Genomic DNA, 17,699 nt, shown 5'->3' with positions numbered 1-17,699 from the left:
CTGTTGAGTTATAGGCTTTTCTGTAATGCTCATTGTTGTGTCTTTGGCTTTTTCTGTCCTCTGTTGTCATACCCCTCATGTTTGCTGGATGAAGAAAAGATGTGTTAAATCGTGTGTTTGTGGGACTTATCTATATGAATGATGAAAGTTATTTCTGATGGAAGGCACTGAGACAATGCACACAAAAGCCACATGTTACTATTTTGCTTAATCCTTAAGAACAAATCTGCTCAAATACTCTGGGCTTTTCATCCTCTCCTGAGAAAGAGGGCTGAGAGCTGCTTCCTCCTTTCATCTTTTCCATTCTATACATGCCTTTGCACAAAGCACTTCACTGCATAGATTCTTGCCTTTGGACAAGTTATACTTTGTGTATTGTATTACTAGTGACATTGATAAATAATAAAAGAAGAAAGTACACGTAAATTGAATAGTCAACATTCATTAACATTACATTCTGTTTTCTCAAATTTTTATAGGGTTTTTTTAGAAGAACAATTCGTTTAAAACTCATCTATGATAAATGTGATCGCAACTGCAAAATTCAGAAAAAAAATCGTAACAAGTGCCAATACTGTCGTTTTCAAAAGTGCCTTTCAGTTGGAATGTCACATAATGGTAGGTAAGAATGCCCTTAATAATTTGTTTGTTCCTACCCAGAGTCTCCTTTGGGAAGCAGGCACTTGGATAGGATTTTTTACTTATACATGAGTTGAACCTCAGATTGTTATGCTATAGATTGTGTCAGGGTACACCAGTTTCCCTAATGAGTAGCTGATGTAATTGATACACAGCTGCTGAATGTACTCCTATGAGCATTACACAATTGTGCTGGATGTCTGTTTGTCCATATGAATGTTCATTTATTTGCTTTCTTCACCCAGAACTTTGGCACCGTTACTCCCATTGAAACAAATTTCAGTACTAGAAAAACTCTGATCCTAGGACATTGTAGAGGAGTAGGAGAACAACTAGGTCATTGTGGGAGGCAGTGACACAGGATAGGAATCTGTAGGAAAGCAGACTTCATTATTTTTCAGGTTACAGTGCAACAGCTCTTGGGCAGATGGTTCAGAGAGTTGTGCTGAAGAGCTGAAGAGCTGTGCTGACTGTGGAACAGGAATCCGATAGACTGTTTGTTAAATGGAATGGTAAAACATTCAGAGTGTTTAGATAGTTTAAAAATCATGTTGCTGTTTGTGTTAACGATTTGAGATAAAGCTGTTAAGTGTGTGGCTTACAGGCTGATTTCAACCCACCACAAGGCAGTTTTATGCACAGCAGGTAGCTTGCTAGGCAACTTCGGTAAAGACGGAGAGGCTGTGGCATGAGAAAGCACATTTTGGTTTGCCAGATGACAGTGGTTTGCTCTCCCTACATAAGTCTGATAGTGTCAAGGCTGAACTTGGAAGCAGGTGCAGTTAGGGAGTAGGTGAAAAGTAGGTAAAAATGCAGGGCTAAGTGAAAATGCTGGTCTAGGTGAAATGCTGTGGATTAGGGGATGAGCTGCCAAAGGAAACTATGCAGCCAAGACAGCTAGGGTGGGGACATAGCTGGGGAAGCTGACTATGGCATTGTAGTCTAGACTCCTAGCCAGAGACATGGGAAGAGTTGACTTTCTGGTTCTGGGGAAATCTGGCTCCCTCGTGGTGAGCCTTGACTGAGATTAAGGTCCATCAGGAAAGAATTGATAGTGTCTGCAAGACTGGTAACGTCCTTCCTGAAGCAGCAGACTTGAGAGGAGTTTGCCAGCCAACAACATAACAACTCGCAGGCAGGATTTGAGCAAGTAGCTGTGTGGGTTGACAGGAATTAACAAACAGTTGGAGCTGTTTCATCCTACTAAAAACACTAGGCACCTGTGCTTCAGCTGAAGGGAGTAGTAGCAGTTTTGCTTCAGCAAACACATGGGAGGCAGTGGGAGATGACTGCTAACTTGCAGGTGATACTTCTCAGAAAAAGAGCTAGAACTAGATCTACAGCCATAACCTTAAAACTTTTCAGTTTGGAGCAGGTATTCTTCCACTTTTCCAACAGACCCAAGGCCAGATTCCAAACAGGCCTTCCATACTGGACTTCCACTGAAGTCCAAAACTGTATTTCCAATTACGTGTAGAGCGACCTCCTTCTGTCATGTGACACCTCATGTAAAAGTCCCTGGGCATGTTGAGTGGCTAATTCTGCACATGCTTTGAATTGCGCAGTCTCAGCAGTGAGGTTCTGTCCTCTTACTCTTTAGATGCTGAAATACAGTAAGATTAACCAGCTATATTAGCCTTGAACACCGTCAGAGGGTAAGGCCCCTTTTTAAATGGAGCTGGTTTAGTTTTAAATAGAAAAAGGAGGAGGATGTGGACATGTCCATTTTATTGCTAAATGGCATGACCACTTGCCCAACAACTGGGAAATCTCCATACCCAATGGTGTTTCAGACTTGCATCTCCTGTCTCTCAAAGGAATAGCCTAGTGACGAGATTGGATGCTCAAACTCTATTCTCATCTTCTCTTGAAAGTCTAATTTATTGAAAAAAACAAGAAGCATAAAATGCTGGGTCTAGGAGGAGGTTTCGTTGTCTATAGCCTTTGAATATAGATCTGAGCCTTTGGTCTGTTTTGTTCTTACAAGATGGTACAGATATGTTGAAATGAACACTCAGCGCCTACAGAAGTGAATGCCCCAGCAGGTTTACAATCGGCAATGAGATTAGGGCCCAACTCCATTGAAGCATTCCCCGTGGAGTAACTCCTCAGGCAGCTTTCCAGCTGACGTGTGTTCCCTGCTAAGCTCCTGACAGGAGTTTACTCAGTTTTTTAGAATTCCCAAGGTGGACTTTGAGTCTTACATTGGGAGTTGTAGAACAAATAAGGAGAAAACAAGATACGAGACCTTAAGTAGTGTTGAAGGAAAAGTCACGTGTTCTACCTCATTGCAGGTACCAGTTTGTGTTTTGAAATATCTGATTACCTTTAGTTTAGCATATTGTCTTGATAATTACTCACTGACTATGTAAGAGAGGATGAGATTTTTTTTCACTCATGAATTTATCATAATAAACATACTACCATTTGCCTCAGTTTTTCTACACCAAAAGTCTTACTGCTGTAATCAGCAATGGTAAAAGGCATAGGTTTTTGTATAACTTACATTTGTTTTATAATTATGTCTTCTCATCAGCAATACGTTTTGGACGAATGCCAAGGTCTGAGAAGGCCAAGTTGAAAGCAGAAATTCTAACAGGTGAAAATTACATAGAAGATTCAGAAATGGCAGATCTTAAATCACTCGCCAAAAGAATTCATGATGCTTACCTGAAAAACTTCAATATGAACAAGGTTAAAGCCCGAATCATCCTTGCAGGGAAAACTAATAACAATCCAGTAAGTACTTTTGCTATAACTTTATAGTAAAGCTGGCAGGCACATAAGTTGATTATAATAATTTGTTATACTCTTAAGTGTATCTTTTTAGAAAGTAATACAGACATGAAATATGAAAAAAGAATGCCTGTAGTAAATACAGTTACTTTTTCAGGTTTTACTTTTTCTACTATTATCAGAATAATAGGAAGATTTAGGAAAACCAGATGAAACTTGTAAATGGAAGCTTATAACCTTATATTATAGGAGACACAGAAGTGAAAGAAAATAAATTCTTAATTAAAAAAAGTGATGTCTGAATGTGAATACCTCTTGGTATGGGTGGGGGAAATTGTTCCAAAATAATTTCTTATGACAGTGAAAAGAAAAAAAATTATGTTTTTATACCTCAGATGCCAGGATAAATACTGTTATCTTTTAGGGTGTACAGGAGCACTGTATGACTTTTATTTTAATCACAACAATATTAATGACAGGAGGGGAAAGAAAACTTGAGTTTGTAATTCTTTGCGTATGTTTCTGGCCATTTTCTCATCTGACCTTCCTGGTCTTTATTGTATGGTTCCTTTGAAAGGGAGAAGCAAGCAAGGCTGTGAAGATACATATGCTGTAGAGGTTATTTTTCTTTCAGGGTTGTTTAGCCAAGGTCTGACTAACACAATCAACTGCTTTTTGTTTTGTAGCACATGAGATTGTATAACCATTTTAAGGACTGACTTGTTTCACCTTATACATATTTCTTTTAAATTCTGTTCATTTCTATGTTATTTATACATAGAAGTATCATTTTGCCAACATTTTTAATTTCCGTAAAAATTTGCAGGGAAGAGGTTTTACATATGCCATACTAACAACCATGTGACCGTGAGGATGAGAATTATAAAAATTGTAAGGAACCTGTCTACTAAATTATGGAATTTGGCAGATTATAGTCTAGTTTAGCCAAGCATGAAGGCTTCTGCATTAGAAGAGAAACATATGAATAATCTCAGTCTTCTTCATTGGATTAGAGAGATGCCCAGGCTTCAACTTTTTTGGGGGTACGAGCTGAAAGAAGTCTCCAGTAAATACCATGCTTTAACACTTTACCAAGTAGGAATCTGCATAAAGCCCTTTTTAAGCTTGTTACTACATGTCAGAATCACAAGTCACAATATGTAATGTGCATGAGGGATTCTGGATCACCGCATCTTAATTTCTGTGTTTGCATTTGTGCAAGCTAGGCTCTCAGATTATAGTCATCTGATTGATGAGCTAATAGCAGCTTGCATGTGTCTTGGTGAATTTACAAGTAAAAAATAATGAGGAATCAGACCTAGTATGTTATAAACAGGCTGCTTCTTCATTTTACAATATGCGGGGAAGCGAGATGTTTTTTGGCGTGTTTCGTCATCTCTTGGGAAAACAAACATTTTAATTTTCTTTTGACTTTTTAACAGAAAAATAAAAAAATAATCATGGGTTTGTTGTTGGTAATTCATTATCCACCTGTTTCTGAGCAGTACATTAACAGTTGATTTCAGTGAATCTGAATTTTTGGCACCACTATAATTCAATTCAGAATGAATTAGTGTTTTTCATGATGACAAGTTATCATTTTTAAATTTACTTCTGAAGACCTTGGCCGTAGCTATTTTGTGCATAGTGAAATGATGATGAATTCCAAAAAGATTTACAAGAGGGTCTATATCTTTCAAATGCCTTAGTAACATGGTGGGTTTATTGCTTTACTGCTTTCCACTCATATCCACACGCGCATAGAAAGTTCTGTTCTATATAACTGGAAGTACTGAAGTGAGATGGAATGTGTAGTTGTCACAAGCATTTAAAAAGTGAACAACTGTGGGGAATTAGCATGTTTGAGGGTTTTCTAAGTGAACTAACTGAATTCTATGAGTTTATAACAGAAATTGTTCCTCTTTGATATTTAATCTGAGACGAGCAAAAAGTGCACATAAGAAGTACTTTGCTTAGCACTTATGGAACTAGATTTATGTTCAAGGTCAATTGCCATGAGTTTGGTAGGCTGGGAAGCATTGGATTTTGTTGCATTTCTTTCATGAATTATCCTCTGTTTGCTGGCTGCTACTCAAATATGTATCAAAATATTTTTGAGTCCTGATTGTTCTAAATGCTGGGGGTTTTATATGATGTTTTGACTGGCCCATCAGTTTGTAATGCATGTACCTTTTTAAACTACAGAAATTACGGAAAAGGCCATAATCAAGACTGAAATTTGGTGTTCTCTGACATTCTAGTGGGATTCTGGGTTTAGAGATGACTTAGCACTATCTGTAGCTAGAAAGATGAGCTGAATTTCTGTGGAAGATCAGCTTGGACATAATCTAGGAAAATCTGGTAATAACATATAAGAATAGTGCAGGTGCCTTTGTGTGTCATGGTTTAGCCCCACCTGGCCAAACTCTGCAGCTAAAACGGTGCAGTTTAGCCTCCAAATTCCCTTTCCCCCCACCTCACAGGAAAAGGGGAGAAGAAAATGAGAGGAAAAAACCTTACAGGTGGGAAACCAGAACTACAGCTTTAATTAAATTATAATGACAATTAAAATAATCAGAAAGTGATAAAATATATACAAATATATAAGATCGTGCCCCTAGCCTACCTCATGATGACTATACGTCACCACAAATACCACAGAGCAGACACAAGGGATTGGGTCCATGGCTAGGAGGGAGCTGGACTCTGGAACTGGATTCAGGAACACACAAATTGAGTATCAGGAGCAACCAGACGGAAGAAGTCCTCACTGAATGTCAGCCATCGCAGAAGAGAGCAAGACCCTCGTGATCCCTCAATTTATACCAAGTATGATGTATATACGCTGGAATCCTCTGTTGGTCAGTTTAGGGTCACCTGCCCTATCTGCCTCTCCTCACAGGTGCGGCTCCTTTTCCACCAGTTTGAGGATGGCCTTGGTTAAGTAGAAGTGTTGGCCTTTTTGCATACTAGTGCAATTAGCTTCCAGAGAAATGAAGTTACTTACAGCAACTCAGTCACAAAACTGACTCTAATTTACCTCAGACTACAACATTGTGCAAATATGCTGATTTCTATTTAAATGACTGTCTGTATTCCCCTAGGATACTTCAAGAAAGCATCGTGATGTGCATCAAGTGTAGCTAGTTTAGGAATCAATAGGAATGTAGGCAGAATAACTTGGACTTCTGGAGAAGGTAATACAAGTCTTTTGTGAAACTTCTGGGACTTGCTCAAATATGGATACATGCATACTAAGCACAGTACTTCTGGATCTTCACTGTAACAACTACATAAAACTAGATTAAAGATACATCATGCGTATTTACATTTTACTATTTGCACTGTTGTTTGCAGAGCAGACTTGTTCTTAGGTATTGCAGTTTTTAGTTCTGTAATACATGGTTTCTCTTCATGCAGAAATATGAAAGAACTCATGTTTACTGATAGGTGAAGAGTGATGAGCTTGAAAGTTGAAGTTTATCAAAATTCATATTCTTCAGGAAACCAATGGTTAATAACTGAATTGTAACTGAATTGGTATTTTGTTCTCTGTAGCCGTTTGTTATACACGATATGAATACCTTGTGTATGGCAGAGAAGACCCTAGTCGCAAAATTGGTAGCCAATGGAATTCAGAACAAGGAAGCAGAAGTTCGGATTTTCCACTGCTGCCAGTGTACGTCTGTAGAGACTGTCACAGAACTTACTGAATTTGCCAAATCTATCCCTGGCTTCTCCAATCTTGACTTGAATGATCAAGTGACGCTGTTAAAATATGGAGTTTATGAAGCCATATTTGCCATGTTAGCATCTGTGATGAACAAGGATGGGATGCTGGTAGCCTATGGAAATGGTTTTATAACCCGAGAGTTTCTGAAAAGCCTGAGAAAGCCATTCTGTGATATAATGGAGCCAAAATTTGATTTTGCAATGAAATTCAATGCACTGGAATTGGATGACAGCGATATATCCCTTTTTGTTGCTGCCATCATTTGCTGCGGAGGTAAGCACTCCATATTTGTCCTTTAAGGTAGTAAATTTTAAGTTTTTCTTCATCTGAATTAATAGTTTTAATGGAAAACCTTACGTATTTCTTGAAGATTCAGTTCTACCACTAACAATGTCATTTTCCCCGTTAGTGTGTTTCATGGAAGATACTGTGTAACTGTTAACAGTCCTGATCCTGTATTTTCCTCTACAGACTTGTAGACGTGCTTGGAATTACTGTTTAGCCTCACATATAAGAGGGATCTAGTTACTCTGTATTTAAAGGTGGGATGTGAAGAGTGGTAGTGGTTTTTTGTTTGGTGGATGTTTTTCTTCTACATTTAAGGCTGGTTTGAAAACAGTATTTATATCTGCCAGATGGGCAGAAAAATGCTGTATAATGAGACTGGAGACAGGTACAGATTATAGTTTTGCTCATCTTTGGCACTCACTGATTGCATTATGTAATGAGTTCTGCACAAATGCACAGCCCTGTTGATGCACTTCTGGTATTCTGATTTTAATATCACAGGCTCATATAAAAAACCCCAACACCTTACTTATCTAATGAAAAAAAAAATAGTTGATGGTATTTTTAAAAAGTATTTCATACTACTGAGGATACGGGGTTTGTTGTTTGGTTGGTTGGTTTTAAATGCCCATCATTTGAATTCTCTGTGAGTGAAGGAACACAAAAGTCATCCTTTCTTTCCTCCATAAATTGAGGACATCCATATTCAAGGTTAAATTCAAAACTATTGATAAGCATTTTGCAAATGGGAAATTAAAGATCAAGAAAGTCCCAACAACTATTCCCATCTGCCTTTTCTGCATTCTGCCAAGCTCATAGGATGTTTCATTGCCCTGGTTCCATCCTCAGTTACAAGAAAAGAGATACAATCTATAGACTTTCAAAAGCTTCATGTGTTAGTTTAGACAGCAAATTCCCATCAAATCTTGAATTACTTTTGACCAATATGATGGTATTTTGATATTTTCAAAAGTCAAGAGTTCTTCGCAGGCGAAGAACTGTCTATCCTTCTCTTTGGAACTAGCTTAAATTTTCAAGAAAAATACTTAGTCTGTTGCCCCAAACTCCTTATAGAGAAGTTTGATCTGGAGAGTGAAAGTATTTCAGGACTGTCAGTAGCTGAAAATGAGGTTATAAACTAGAAAGTGTGAAACATCCTTAATAGGTGCTCCTCTGCTTCCTGTCAATACCTTGTGCTATGGCAATATGCATTTGGGAACCTAGACTGAAAGCCTAGTGCTGTATTGCTAGCAAACTTCAAGAACTCTCTAGAAATAGCCACATGCCTTTTCCTCAATCCTTTCTGTTTGAATTCTGTTATTAGGACATACTGATATAGAACTGGATTCCTAGGCTGGATACTTCTGCTGTTTTGGGGATGAGAGGGTAGTGTACATCTTTCTTTTGCAGCACGGGTTGTATTTAGTCATATGAAATCTCTCTTCAAATGACTGGGCATTGAAAAGTATTTGGCCTAAGGAATAAGGAAGACTACTGCTTTTTTTTTCTTCTTTTCTTTTAATTTTTCTTTTTTCTTTTCTTTTTTCCTTCTTTTTTTCTTTTCCTTTTCTGCCTTTCCCTCACCTTTCTCTTTCCTTTCTCTCCCCTTTCCTTTTTTCTCTTTTCCTTCTTTTTTTTTTCTTCTTTTTTTTAATGTACATATACACACTAGCCTGCAATATGGAATCTATACAGTAGCTTACTTTAAGGAATAATTATAAAATTATGTTTCTTTTTGTTTGTTTTGACAACAGATCGTCCTGGTCTTGTAAATGTCGGACACATAGAAAAAATGCAGGAGAGCATTGTACATGTACTGAAACTTCACTTGCAAACTAACCATCCTGATGACATCTTCCTCTTCCCAAAACTTCTCCAAAAAATGGCTGACCTCCGGCAACTGGTCACAGAGCATGCACAGCTTGTTCAGATAATTAAGAAGACTGAATCGGATGCACATTTACACCCTTTACTACAGGAAATCTACAGGGATATGTATTAAGGATTTTTAGTATTTTTTTTCCACTATATTTAAAGACGAGCAATACTGATAACAGATGGGAGCAAAACTAGTTGCACACTTATCTGCTGTTCACTCAGTCCAGAGCATGAAAAATCAAAAAGCTGGGCAACTGGAGCGTTACACTTCCTTTGGTTTGGGATCTTTTGTCTTCTTTTGAAAGAGTTCTGCAGAAAAACACTGATCATACTGCTCATGAAGTGTTTTACAATGGTTCTTTTATTTGGAGATCTGAAGATGGGTGAGGAATAAATAAATCAGAAGGTTAAGTAATAGAAATGAACAAAATTGTAGTTCCTCTTGGCTAAGTCACTTTAGAATTAATATAACAAGTTCAGTAAATTCTGTCCAGGTATATGCACAATCATAAAGATTATGCACTTTCAGCTAATGGTAATTACTGAGAACCAACTAACACTTTTTCTTGCAGCAGTCCATCTAGGTGTATCAAATAGCTGAATATTAGGGTACATACAATACAAACTTGAAAGACCTTTGACTGCTGCTGCTTTACTTCAATGAAATGCAGTACAGCTTTCTATAGTGTTACATTGGTATACCTTAGGATTAGCATGTTTGAAAGATGGTTCTTTTATGAAATGAAATGAAATGAAATGTAATCTGAAGAGTTAGCTAAAATACAGCAGAGATGCTCAGGTGCTTCTTGAAGAAAAAATGTGATAAAGTGATGGAACCCTTTCCAAAAAGTGTTCTAAGGAAATATGAAGATGTCCCTGAGGAAATTATATCATGCAATTTGTATTTTGGAGAACTTGTCATAGTTCAGGATGTGGCTTTGACTTAAAAAAGTAGTATTTGGAATTAGCAAGAGTTTTGGAGAGACTGAAAAATTTGATCTTGGCCTAGAAAAAAAGAATTTCAGCTGCGCAGCGTTCTAGTGCAGTGATTACTCTAGTGTAGAGTTACTCTGAAGAAATGATTGTATAGGAAAGGCACCTTCTTTTTTTAACAGTATCTTGGCAATTCGGAGCTGTTTGGACCCATTTACTTCTCTGATGAGTACATTGTTTTTTTCCAGTTATACACTTGGATATATTTCTTTCTATTTCTTCATAGGCCTTGTTGATAGAACAATAGAACAAATCAATAGCTAGATTATTTCACTAAATTTTGTCCTTGTTGATACAGCCATAGTGGCTAAGGTTACAATATTAACAAGAACAGCATTCGTAGGTGTCAATTCTGTAACAAATATGAAGGAGAGCATAGGTGAGAATATGTTTGTAATTTTCTTCAAAGCAGACTCTTGATTTTACACTAGTGCTTAGTCCTACTGCAAAATAAGCCATAAGGAAACTGCTTGATACTGCCATTTTACAGCATCTTTTATCAGAGAGTACTACACAAAAGTGCTATAGTTCAATGGAAGACACTGTCCTATTTCTTATTCTTTTCCTTTTTTTTTTTTTTTACTACAGTAACTTCACCTTATTGTTTCCTTACTGTACTATTTGTTTCATAACACAAAGATCTCAGGAGCCAGTCCTAGCATTTTCACAGTAGTTCAGCTTTCAGTGGGGCAGAAGGACACTTTGTTTTATTGTAGCATGTTTGAAGACTTGAGAATCTTAAACCTTCACTGCAGGAATTAGGTATGATTTACACAGTGAGAACATCACACTATGATTCATATTTTAGTCACAACGTTTGTTTTTTTCTCCTGGCATGGTTAGATACTGGATAAATTACAGGTTTAAAAGCAATTTGGTATTTATCCAGGTGTGGTCATTAGCACAGGTTTTCGTGTCAGATGTATTGAGTGTAACATATTAAAGCACAGGCCTCAAGTCTGATGACCATCTAGGGCCAGATACAAACAATAATGCATGTGCACAAAACTTTCACCCTTTCCTGTTGCCAGTCAGCAACAGGGAGAACAGGCCTTTCGTTAGAGCTATTTCTAGTGCTGCCTTAAGAGAAGGTCGTTTGGTCTTACCAGGAAACAGTGGATGAGAAATAGGTTGTCTTTTGTGTCTTGCAGCAGTACATAGTCTGCCCTCAGAAATAATAAGAGGGTTTTATCAATGATGCTGCTTTATTCTTCCTGTCAGCTGTGTTCCACTAAGGAAATACGGGCTTTAGGTTTAAGACATTGAGCATTGAAATAATTGATATGCAATATTTTTTTACTCAAGAAAGTGTCAAAATACCAGTCGTTCTGTGATAGCATACTGAAACTCTTAATAGCCAACTGCTTTTTATCATCTAAAAAAAAAAAAAGTATAAGCTGATATTCAAAGCTCAGATTTATGCAAAGGGCAAATTTCAGAGTTGTGTTCCATAGTTTGAGTGTACTGAGGTTTCTTGGAAAAATCAGACGCAGTCTATGTAGACAAAAACTGTTTTTCCTGCTCTTGTTCTCAAAGTGGCTAAAACACTTTACTGAAACTTTTAAAAAACAATGATTTATTATTAAGTTTTCAATAAGTCTCAGCAAAACTATAAAGAATTGAAAATTCAGTGGAAGGTATAACATTTAGCAATATTAGCAACTGCTTGTAATGAGTTCCTCTTACCAGCATTAGAAAAGTGTGTAATTTGCATTTTTCCTGTTCCAGATCCATTTTATTTTGTCATTGGAAAACCAGCAAGCATTTTTTGACTATTTCTTTGGACACTAAAGTTTTTACAGGGATACAAACAAGATGTTAACATAGCCTAAAATTCTGGATGGATTCCTCATCCATTCCAATTCATTCTGGATGCCCACAATGCTGCACCATGCACATACCCACAGCCCCTTCAAAGGGTGATGCAAGGCAGACAATTCACTTCTTGAGTGTTAATGAGCAAAAGAAGCTCTTAATTTCTACATTGCCCTTTTAACAAAGTGCATTCACTCCTTCAGTAGGTGACTGCAGCAGGCTTTTGCCAATTAGATTTCAAAACGACTCAATTTGTGTTCAGTTTTTTGAAGTTTGGAATCTGAAGTAGTTTGAGATATGTTATGGAGGAGACTTCAGCATCTCCACCTTGTAGAGATGATGTAGTACTATAGAATACCCATTCTATGGAGGGAAATAAAGTGATCAGATTTTAGGATTAAAAATTTATTAAATATTTAATGGGCTTTTAGGTGTAGTTTTGCTCTGATTCTTATCAACATAACTTATTTTACCGCCATAGCACTGAGGAACCACAGACAGCTTAAGACAAGAGAAGGATAGAGAAAAATCCTAGGAAACAATGGTACAACTTAAATTTTCAGCAAACCTGCAGCTTATTCATTTGGGAGACTTGTTTTGAGGGATGGTTTTTATTTAGTTTTTGGGATGCCCTAGGTACTTTGACAAACAAAGGAGAAAACCCCCAAAGGTTTTGTGTCAAGTGGTAGGGAAATCTATGTTCATTTTCATTTCCTTCTTAAATATTTGTCTTTAAAGGTGCACTGTCTTCAGTGTAACAGCACACAACTGCCATTTTAAAGAAACTGGTTGCTTTGTACCTTTTTCAATTTCAGAATCCCACTTTTATTTTTAAAATGCAAATTGACAGACAATAGATAGGAATGTTTTCCATGTACAGAAATGGAATTTTTCTTTATATTTAAAGAAATATTTTTATTTAATTGCCGTTTCCATGTGCCTTTGTGCTTTGGTTCTAGCCAGCTGCTAGAAGGCCTCACTGTTGCCAAAGAGCGTATTTTATAGAAGTGTATTTTTCCATTATTTCTGGCCCACACAGATTTAGGAAATACCAGCAGTTGCACTAAGTCCATTCTCATGAGAGAGCAAGCACAAGTTTGCAAATTAAAGAGCTTATAATAAGCATCTAAACATTTGTTTGTTTGTTCAAACTGCTAAAACTTGAGGAGATTTAACAATCACACGAGCTGGGTCACAAACTATTCAATTTGAATTTCTTCCTTGTTTCTAATGGAAAGCCTGGATGACTTTCACACCATCTCAGACAAAGCGGTTGAAGATGACACTGTAGCTGTGCTGTGTCTGAAGAGGAATGATTTCAGCTCGGTCTCTCTGTAAAAGCCTCCCTCTTACTTAGTAAAAAATCTGCAACTACATTTAAGAAATACATTTGCAGCTGTTTGATATTGCTGAAGCATAAGGTCTTCAAAAATGCAATCCTTCCTGAGAACCCTAATCCTTTAATAAAGTGTTGAAATGTAAGGTGTAGCGTGGTGTCTGGCACTTGCTTGTATCTCAAGTGCTTTCTTGATAATCAGCTGCATATCATTTTTTATCTAGGTTTAATCAGTTTTATTATTCTTCTTTTACTAGAGATTTAAATTATATGTGGGTTTGATCTAAGTTTATTGATATTGTTATGTATTGTGGGATTTTTTTTAATTTAATGTAATGCCATTTCTTCATGTTTCAATCTGTAAAATACAAGAATATAATTGCAAGGTACAAACTTTCACTAAATTATATTACAGAGGTGCTTTAAGAAAAATATGTAAATTATTTAATTTAAATATTTGTTTCATACTTTATCTTGTGAACCCTTTTGTACAGTGAGGAAAGATTTGCTTTTACGGGGTAAGGATGATGGGCCTGAAGTCAAAGAGAAACTACTATTTATTTTTTGTCTGGTCTTTATTACTGTATCATTTGTGAAGAATTATCAAAAATTTTGCAGCTTATCAGTGTTTGGTATTGACAACTGTAACCACATTTTAAAATATATTTTCACATAGAACATAGACTTCCTTTTATTTAATTTTCATTAAAGTAAGCCTAGGTGAGGAAGAGCTGTAATCCCAAAACTGAGCACGTATCTTTAATGTTTTAAAGTTCACTAATATGATAGTTTATAGAACTATGTTCCTGTTTGCTTTACAGCACAGTAGTTCATTTTCCTTGGAAGTCTGAAAAAGAGAGTAAAGAAGAGCTATGTTCTTAGTTTTCCATTACTGATACTTTCTGAGGAACTGACTTGTGGCTCACTAGAAATAACAAAGTGTATCCAGGATTATTTCCTGCTACCTGCACTGAGGTTGGGCTGCAGTTTTTATAGAAGTAAAATATGAAATTTGGCAGTGCGTAACAAAATGTTGGAATGCCATTATTTGCTTTACTCTAGGAGTGTTCCCTTTATGATTTTAAGTAGAGATGAATTCAGAATCCATTCGTAGGGATCCTGTGATTCAGGTGTGACAATCTTTGCCTACAGCATTCCTGCTAATGAATCCTGGTATAGAACAAAGTTACCTTTTTAGAAGTGCACCTTTTAATTTACTGTAGTCAAAACATAGCATCTGGTAGGAACACAGTATGTTACAAATGTTCCAGCAATTATTTATACTTACTGCATTTTATTTGAAACAGGCAAGATTTTATTTCCCCAAATCACTACAATTTGAAATTTTCACTTGATTGGTGTCACTGTAAAGGTTCATTGCCTACTAAAATGTTTGTGTCATATTTGTAAAAGCTCTACTGGACTTTCTCGTGGTAAACTACAGCTACTTCTCTTCTCAATTTCATAGGCAGCAGTGAATAAAACCTGCAAAAGGTATTACCAGCAATCTCACTTTACACTGTAAATACATGATACAAATTAATTGTTAACTAAACCGATCCTAGGGCAAGGGTGTTTCCTTTTTCTTTTATTTTCTCTAACGTGCTTACAGGGTTTTTTAAAATATTTTTCAGCTACTGTAGCTGGTTTGGATTTTTTCTTGAACTCTTTATTGTATTAGAGGATCTTGTTAGATCCCTTTGCAAGGATTTTTCCAAACAGAATTCCTTTTACAAGGACCTCAATTTCAGATGAGTTGCGTCTGCCCAGGGGATAGGCTGCACGCACAAAAAGAGATTAATCTGATTACAGGCTGGGCCTTAAATAAGGACTGCAAGCTCAAGCAGAAGGTACTTAAAGATGTTTTTAAGTATTTTGGTATATTTTCTCAGGTTGGATATGCAGGTACAGTAATCCCTATTGTGGAAAAGACACCAGCCTTATGATCAATGCAAGAAGCTTCAGGGCATTCTTTACACTTGAAAGAAAAAAAATGTGGTGGTATGGGAAAACTTTAACCAGCCGAAATATTGGCAACATTCAAGTCCTGTGTTCTACTCCTACTGTGTAGGAGTGCTGTATAATCATTCAAAATCTGTTTGTGATGTGCAACGGGAATTGTAAGAAGGTTAACAAATCTTCTGGTGGATGATTCATATGCTAATAACCACACAGAGTGCTGTTCCAAGTCCACCCTTGGTTACCTCTGGCTCATTCGGATACTCTAGGTCTACTTTGCCGCACAGCAGCCTAGGATTGCCTTCATGGACACATGGTGCCTTTGCCTTCCTGGTCCTAGGAGTTGTTCACGGTGCCAGGTATCCACAGGCACTCACAGGTATCCACAGGCACTCCACAGGTATCCAGCAGTGCCCTTCAGCAGAGGGTTCCTGATCAGACCGCTGCTGTTCTTCTGCCGGTAGCATCTTGCACAGATAGCGCAAGGGCACTGCTTCTGATCAAATCATCCCTCTCCCCTGGGAAATGAGTCCCATGGGAGAGGTGGATATGTGATGCCATGGCTCCATCTCAGTAGCCGCAAACACTTTTCCTCTCGTTTCAGAAGTGGAAGAACATTTATGGCTTTAGTTGTTTCTTTAGTAATAACAAATCTAATTAAAGTTTTAATGTTATGGATTTTAACAAGAACAACCCTCAACTGTTTGACAACATTGGTTTTATCAGCTTCTCATTTCATATTGCTCCTGCTATTTCACAGCTTTTATAAACAATTGCTCTGAATTTTCATTAGGAATGTGACATGAGGTTTAATTACATCATGATGTTAAAACCGTTTATCATGTCTCAAATTGTCTGTTATCTGATAGGACACAAAAAGAGCACATTTTTGTTAACGTTGCCAAACCCTAATCACTAGAGCTAACAAGTGTTTAATTAAATCGAGATATCAATATTAAAGAGGAAAAAAAACCCAGATCATTGTTTCCAGTCACCTGTGTTTTTAGGAGGGTTTGGGTATGTTTTATTACAGTGAATACAGAACTTACAAAGAGCAGACATTTCTTGCAGGGAGTAGTCAAACCTAATTCTCATGGAATGCTTGTTTCCTAGTAAAATGCGACTAATTCAAGCCAAGTTCCCAAGTTTCTTTCTGTCAGAGCAATGCAAATGACATTTTCAAGAAAGAATGAAAGCCCTGGTCTCACAGGGATTTATGGGAAAGACAAAATCTCTTGCACTTGTGAATGTAAAAATTACCTATGGCTAAATAAGATGATGGGTTAAAATGTTACCAGCCTACTGATCTGGCATGAAAAATCTTGAACTAAACATTTTTCTTCTTTTTTTACACTGATTTTTTTCTTTTCTGTCTCCTTTAAAAATAAGAGGTCAAATTTATAGTGTTTGTATACAGACCAGTAGGAACCTATGTGCTTTAAAAAAAAAAAGGTCATCCTTTAAGACTGAATGTAAACACAGCTAATTTGAAATATGGTTCTGCCTTAATGGTTTTAAAAAAATAAAGTATTTTTAAAAGTTCATTTAATGACTTGTGCTGATCCTTTATTTCCAGGAAAGTAACTCATTGTAATGTTACAGTTCTGAGACAAACAGACTTCTTACCCTGTTCAGGCTCTTTCTCGTACGTTACCCAAAGCAGCTGCCAAGTCTTAACCGAGTCCCTCATTCAATGACCATGCACGCATGAATAAGTTTTACGCACATGACAGTAGTTCTGTTCGGTGCTCTTGTACAACCACTTAAGATCTCAGCTATCGCTTGTGTAAATGTTTGCAGAATCAGGACTTGGGGACAGCAGAGAGGTGGCACACCTGGAAATGGTGAAGACCGTTGCTCCTTCTGTGATAGTACCAGTGGCATGAATGTGGGTTTTGCAGCTGCATTAAGAACCTCAGTGATTTTGCCTTAACCTCATTTGCCTTAATTTGATATTCAAGGCCCTGCTTCAGAGAACACTTAGCTGCTTGATTTTATACCAGGGAGTAATCACACTCATTTTCAGTAGTGAACAACAGTGGATAACCAACCTGGGTGGGACTGGTGCCCAGATTTTTTGGGTTAGCGTCAAATATCTGTTTACAAATTGCACGAACTATGTTTACTACATAACAAGATGCGTGCATTACAAGGATCTTTTAAAGGTGGAATGATATTTGAAGCACCTTTAAAGTGATGATGCTTACAAATTAACTGTTAGGCACACCTTTTAAATTAGGAATGCGTTTATAACATACATACAGACATTGCATATATAATACATACATTTTTATTTCACTAGTTTGTCTGCTGACTCAGTCC

At 37.0% G+C, this 17,699-nt stretch overlaps 2 protein-coding genes across 6 annotated transcripts in view; one reads left to right on the top strand and one right to left on the bottom strand.

Moving 5' to 3' along the window:
* The window catches only part of PPARA (peroxisome proliferator activated receptor alpha), a 46,331-nt gene extending 29,410 nt beyond the window's left edge, over nt 1–16,921 (top strand). For 4 of the 5 annotated variants that reach the window (XM_069864439.1, XM_069864457.1, XM_069864448.1 and 1 more), the window contains 4 exons: nt 480–618; nt 3,176–3,378; nt 6,934–7,381; nt 9,151–16,921. In XM_069864439.1, the coding sequence (XP_069720540.1) occupies nt 480–618; nt 3,176–3,378; nt 6,934–7,381; nt 9,151–9,398 (1,038 nt within the window). In that variant the 3' untranslated portion in view covers nt 9,399–16,921. Of the gene's footprint in view, nt 1–479; nt 623–3,175; nt 3,379–6,933; nt 7,382–9,150 lie in introns of all 5 variants that reach the window. The other variant, XM_069864475.1, reaches the window with a different exon arrangement.
* The window catches only part of LRP6 (LDL receptor related protein 6), a 704,489-nt gene that overhangs the window by 204,418 nt on the left and 482,372 nt on the right, over nt 1–17,699 (bottom strand). The window lies entirely within an intron of this gene.

The sequence above is a fragment of the Phaenicophaeus curvirostris genome, chromosome 1, assembly GCF_032191515.1.
Source record: "Phaenicophaeus curvirostris isolate KB17595 chromosome 1, BPBGC_Pcur_1.0, whole genome shotgun sequence".
NCBI lineage: Eukaryota > Metazoa > Chordata > Aves > Cuculiformes > Cuculidae > Phaenicophaeus > Phaenicophaeus curvirostris.
This window is presented reverse-complemented; position numbering and strand designations above follow the sequence as displayed.